The 6,000-nt window shown below is 41.7% G+C and overlaps 1 protein-coding gene across 1 annotated transcript; it reads right to left on the reverse strand.

Moving 5' to 3' along the window:
- Positions 1 to 2,634: 2,634 nt before the first annotated feature.
- On the reverse strand, positions 2,635 to 3,463 carry LOC139783062 (UBX domain-containing protein 7-like). Its single transcript, XM_071722182.1, is given in 3 exon segments — positions 2,635 to 2,961; positions 3,168 to 3,231; positions 3,233 to 3,463. Coding segments are annotated over 3 exon segments (588 nt in total). The 3' UTR covers positions 2,635 to 2,668.
- Positions 3,464 to 6,000: the final 2,537 nt, after the last annotated feature.

The raw sequence follows: 6,000 nt of genomic DNA on the forward strand, positions 1-6,000 counted from the left end.
AATGAAATTATGGTTTAACCAGAAAGGGGATAATCGTACAATCGTGGACAGAAATATTGTTTCTCTTTTGTGATAAATTTTGGAATGTGCATTCGTCTTGTTTAATAAAATAATTCTTCCATTGGAAAATAAATTGTAAAATTAAATGAACACATTCCGAAATTTATCACAAAAGAGAAACAATATTTCTGTCCACGATGTACATGAAAAAATAAGTATATTGTACATTGCATATTAAATCTTTATTTATTAAAAGAATATAGTTTTTAAACAAAGTACCTCTAATTTAAAAAAAATACAATCAGTAAAAATAAAAATACATATTACACGAGTCTGAAAAAGCTTTCGACCCGAGATGCACACGATATTTTTCACAACACCTTTACGAAAATGTTCGACTTCCTGCCTGTAGAAAGGAGCGAGAGTGGCCAATTTCACGCCAGGGCTTACTTTCCTCCCTAGGGAAGAAAATTTATACTTTTCACTCGGTATAGCGGGCGGAAAGTAAGCCCTGGCGTGAAATTGGCCACTTTCGCCTCTCTCTACAGGGATGGAAGTCGAACATTTTTCCGTGGAGATGTTGTGAAAAACATTTTGTACACTGTACAAAAATAGAGGTACATATATAAAGTACTTTTAAACTTTAACCCTTTTTGTAAAAAAATAACAGCAATAAATGTAATGTTGCTGATTACCACAGGAAACATACGGTCTCGGCTTTTTCACAAGTGACTAAGTCCTTTTTTTTACGTTACACAGATATGTCGAAACAAAGTATACTTTTACGTGGGGAAAATATTTAATTATGCAACAAGGATGGTCTTGTTCAAGAAGGAAAAAAAGAACGTTAGAAAAGGCGCTATTAGAATTTTTACGAAGGGACACTTGGTTTTTCCCTCCTCCGCCCGAGACCGTATGTTTTCTATCGCGCTACAATTAAAAATGTATTAATATACCGGTTATAACAATAGCGGCATCGGGGGGAAGCCTAGTGGTTTCTTATTGTCGGCGCTTAATTGCGGGTTGAAACATATTTGTAGAATGATGAGCTCGCCCACGTGTACGCTCGCACATACATAATATTCGCCTTTTTTGTGCGCTTGATGTTACCGGAAGCAGCGACGGTAAAAATAAACGCGGCGAAAAGGGTTACAAAGTGAGCACACCTTTCTTTTTCTCCCGTTCATAAAAGGGAAATAATGATATAGAACGCACGTCGGTCATTCGTTTCCACGAAAACAGTCAGTTTTCCCGCACTATTATGCGATAAACGTTGCGCTGACGCCGAGCACGATAATAAAAAATAAAAAAAATAAAAATAAAAGGACATTGCGATAACACATACATAGCATTGGATAACGCCCAGTTTAATGCTTGTTACTTCGAGTGTCATACGTGATAGAGAGAATTGCTATAGAATAATAGATTACTGCCTGTTTTATGTCACATACGATTTCCTTATAGAATATTGCAGTGTTCTCGAACTTTAAATCACATAGTGATTTGAGTACATATGAAGTACATATTTAAAACTAGCGAAAATAATCGTTTTCTTAAAAAGGATTGCACATAAGTAAACAAAAAAGAAATAGGAAAGTATGCATTTTTTACATGTCGTGTATCTAATGACGCTTATTTAGAACAAAAGGATAGGAAAATGTATTATAGTCACACGACTTGTTGGAAAGATTTAAGAATCTGAGTCCTCACTCGTAAGTTATCGTTTGCACAGAAAAATGTACTTACAAATTAAGCGTGATTTAAAATTCGAGAACACTGCAATCGTTCAAACATCTCGTAAATACATTTTCAATTGAATAATACATTAAGACAAACAATTTTTACAGTGCGAACATGCAATTATCTTGTAAGTTATGTCAGACAGTAATCTCGATATTTCGGATAGAAGATAATTAAAATAGACTTTATAAATTTTGTTAGAATGCATCTCGCGTTTAGAAAAGTAAACAAATAAGCTGCTCCTCCAGACACAACGTTTTAAATGCTCCGATAATCTAAATGTGAGTAATTCTAAATGTAAGTATATCAGCTCGTTGTGCATTAGCTAAAAAACGTAAGACAAAAGAAAAATAGGCGTTCAACGGTCACTGTAAAATTGATTGCGTGTGACATACACTTAACTAAAGGTTCTTATTTCCTAATATGAAACTTTCCTTACGAGAATAATACCTATCCGAAATAATACTTAATATTTTGCTAACGCGATTATCTACATATAACACTAAAATTAAAGATTTTTGGTTTCTTTTTGCATTACGCTAAACCATATTTCAAAATGTAAAATTTAAATACTAAAACTTTCTCTAATTTTATTTGATCAGCTATATTATTTCGTTTTGGCGGCGTTTTCGTAGGAAAACTATTCCAATCCTTGGAAGAGTCAGATGTAACTTGTGAACTTTCGGGAGATGCATGTGTGCTTAATGCATCATTTAAGTCAGATATCAGACTGTCCACAGTAATATTTTTGTAAGTTTTCATACATTCTTCCGTTCTAGGATCTACAATCACCAAATAAGGATATGCCATTACTTTGTAAAAATCTATATAACGTTTCCCGTCCAAAGTGTTAGACAAGATCTAAAATTAAAAGCAACAAATGTAACTCGATGAATCAGAACGTCAACTATAGAAAGTGACATGATATTCAGGTGACATGACATACTTGCCACAAGATAAAGTGATCCTTCACAATTTCTTGGATATGCTCGTTGGACCACACGTCTCTATTAAGAATCTGACAACAAAATTCCTGTGGATCCTGAACATTGACGAGCAGCCAACGATTTAAAGTTTTTGCGTGGTCCCGTGCTTCCATGAAGGAGCCTAAGAAGAAAATATCGCATGGTGGTCTAAATAGATCTTCCAGTCGCTTCGTTTTCTTTTGAGATATGTGCTTTGTACCAGTTACTCTGCGAGTCATCTCTTCCTCTTGTCGTCCTACATTAATTACCAGCATTTAATAATAATAATAATAACTCATTAACTTCAACTTACATGCCAAGAAGTAGATTTGAAGAAACTTGGTTTAAAAACTTAACATCCTCATACCATCCATGCAACCATCCCACTTAATACACCTATTCTTAATTGTCCAGTACGTATACATATTCTAATTGATATAAGTTCTAGGACAAAATGCGTACGGGTTTCTGCCGCAAAATCACGGAATCTGTCATACACGTTGTTCGACAATTGTGGCAATGAACAATATAGGCTCCGGAGGCACTGGCGTCTCACGCGTGGGTAATATAGGAGCCCTCACGGGCGGCTCGGGATCCGCGTTCTCGGTCTCCGGCGGTCTGGCACCCTCGAACATTAGGCTAATTGCCATCTCCACGTTTCCATCGGCCAACGTCAGGTACTGCTGGGCCGTCGCCTCACTCTCGCCTAAACCAGAGGACACAAACATGAAAAACGCTCGGGTACGTCGGAACAGCATAATGTGCCTAACATTTACTCCCTCGGCATTGTCGCGATTCACACACGGACTCGAAGAAAAGCACTGTGGCACTCGTATTCGCGATGCTGTCTGAGTCGCGCTATTTAACCTGAACGATAATTCTCGCGCTGACGCACGGACGATGTAACACTTACCCGTCACCTCGATCACTTGGATGATTGGGCGGCGATACCGCGCAAGATGAATGCCGATCGTTGACTTTGAACACTAAAGGAAAATAACTCGTGTCGCGATTACTCGTTGTTAACGTGCACATTGACAAGATGTCCGACCGCCGACGTCCGACTTCGTGTTCGTAGCTTCGTGCGCTTCGTGCCCGATCGACTCTCATCGGGGCGACTTCGGCTCGCCTATGCGCGCGCATCAACACGCCGCCTTCGGACTTAGCCGATTCGGCGTCGTCGGTGAAAGCAACACGCCGCGAGCGGACTTTATCTTCTGATCCGTATTAATTTATATATTCTGAGTAGTATATACGAGAATTTACGAAAAATAATATACTACTGTGAGATATTACAAGTACATCCTGAGAATTTACAAAAAATAATGTATACATATATCCTAAAGGATATATATCCTTCAGAAGATCTCGTAAGATATCTTATGCAAAGCCAACGGATATGGCAGAATATTTAGATATCGTGAGATCATAATAGGATATCTCACGATATCCTATTGGAATATCCCGGGATCACCTGCTGTGATATCTGTGGGATAGTATTTGGAAATCTGGACCAATTTGGGATATCCTCAGGATACAGTGTGCTGTGTGGGCCTTAAGCCAATGTGGTGACGATTTTTGATTGGTCCCGCCATATGTTTCAGCCAAGTTAGTGAGAGTGAGACAAGCTGTAAGTGGGAGTGAGACAAAGCTATCATGGTCGCCATATGCTTCAGCCAAGAAGTTAGTGGAAGTGATACAAAGCTATAACGGTGTCCTAGGCCGGTATTCATAGTTGGTTCTTATTTTAAGATCGTCTTAAGTAATGTCTTAAGATGCTAATACGGCTTTGTGATTGGTTAATGGCATCTTAAGATCGTACTTAAGACGGACTTAAAATATAAGATTCGACTATGAATACCGGCCCTAAAGGCCATTGCACGTAACCAGAGAGAAACCTGAGAGAGGCCATCCCGGCCTTTTTCGTGGGGACGCATTTTCCGACGAAACACGCGGTCGCGAACGCGAAGGTCGCGAGAAATGGCGAATTCGCGATCTCGGAATCCGTCATTGACGCATCTATCGTGATCTCCAGGAGCTCGCAATTGTTGGTCACGATCCCGTGGCCACGAGACCATTCCGGTGCCCCTCGCTTTCGCTGTCGATCGCTAAATCACGCCTTGTCGGCGAACACGCTAATTACCGAAATTATTCCCGAGCGAGAGCGCGACCCGGAGAGCGGTGTCGTGGCTTTACATGTACGCGAAATTACCCGAGGCAACCTCAGCTTTCTCTCGAAAGCTCCTCGCCGCCAAAGATCGGGTCGGACGTCGTCGTCAGAAACGGCTTGAAAGCTGGGCGTACTGCGCCACGTTACGTTACGTATCTCGCCAGAGGACGATCCGAGAGTGTCGCCGAAAATTCGCTCGATTGTGGAATTGATAGCGCGCCCTACCCCGGGCGTACGCGGCCTCTCGACGCTATAGCGCGGACTAATTAGGGGTGAGCTCGCAGGCTCGCGACGTGTCCTTGCGCAGGGCCGTCAATCACGGCTCCCGCAGGGCGCTTAAGGGTTCCTCGCTCGCGCGGCGATTTCGCCGGGATCTTTCCCGGCAGCGGACGGGACGCTAATGTCTCCGTGCTCCTCCGTTTCGGTCCGGGAATGGCGACCGTCCATCCCGGAGTCCGGTCTGCAGGTGAGGAGGGCAGGTGAAGTTCAATCTGCCCCGGCGTCCCGTGGCCCTGCTTCTACGGGTCCGCCCGCCGCTGTGTCACGCGCCGCGCGCGTGTCCTCCTGCGCTCCCTTGTGCTCGTTGGCCCGCGAGCCTCGCCACGGTCCGCTTTCGTCGATCGATCTCTCGGCTCGATTCTCCCGGCTTGTTCCATTTCTCGTGGTCCCTCGTATTCCCTCGGAGAAATCCGTGTCTCGTCTCGGTGAGGCGCCGCGCAGTATACAAAATAAAATAACAAAAGGATCAGAACATGCAAACGCGCTTAATTATGCCACTGGAGATCTCGCATCGACTCTTTGGACCGTCCTCGGGCGCGAAACCCGTGCCTTGTGACGGCGGCGGGGCGCTGCCACGATGCAGCGAAACTGCAACGTCACAATATATATATATGCGTCATGTTGTTATTAATAAACATAAAAATTAAAATTTGTAAGGATAATGTATAAATAGCAATCCCTGTTTTGCCAATACGCTTTTTTATCTGAAAAAAGTCCTACATTAAAAACATTAACTTTAGCATAGCATGATATTTAAATTTAATATTTAAATGCATAATAATAATAATTAAATAAATATTAACTATCAAGAAAAATATTGTAGTTTATAGTATTCTTTTTAGTCTT

Source organism: Temnothorax nylanderi, unplaced genomic scaffold, assembly GCF_030848795.1.
Source record: "Temnothorax nylanderi isolate EJ_2023f unplaced genomic scaffold, tnyl_v1.0 TNYL_tig0466_pilon, whole genome shotgun sequence".
Lineage (NCBI taxonomy): Eukaryota > Metazoa > Arthropoda > Insecta > Hymenoptera > Formicidae > Temnothorax > Temnothorax nylanderi.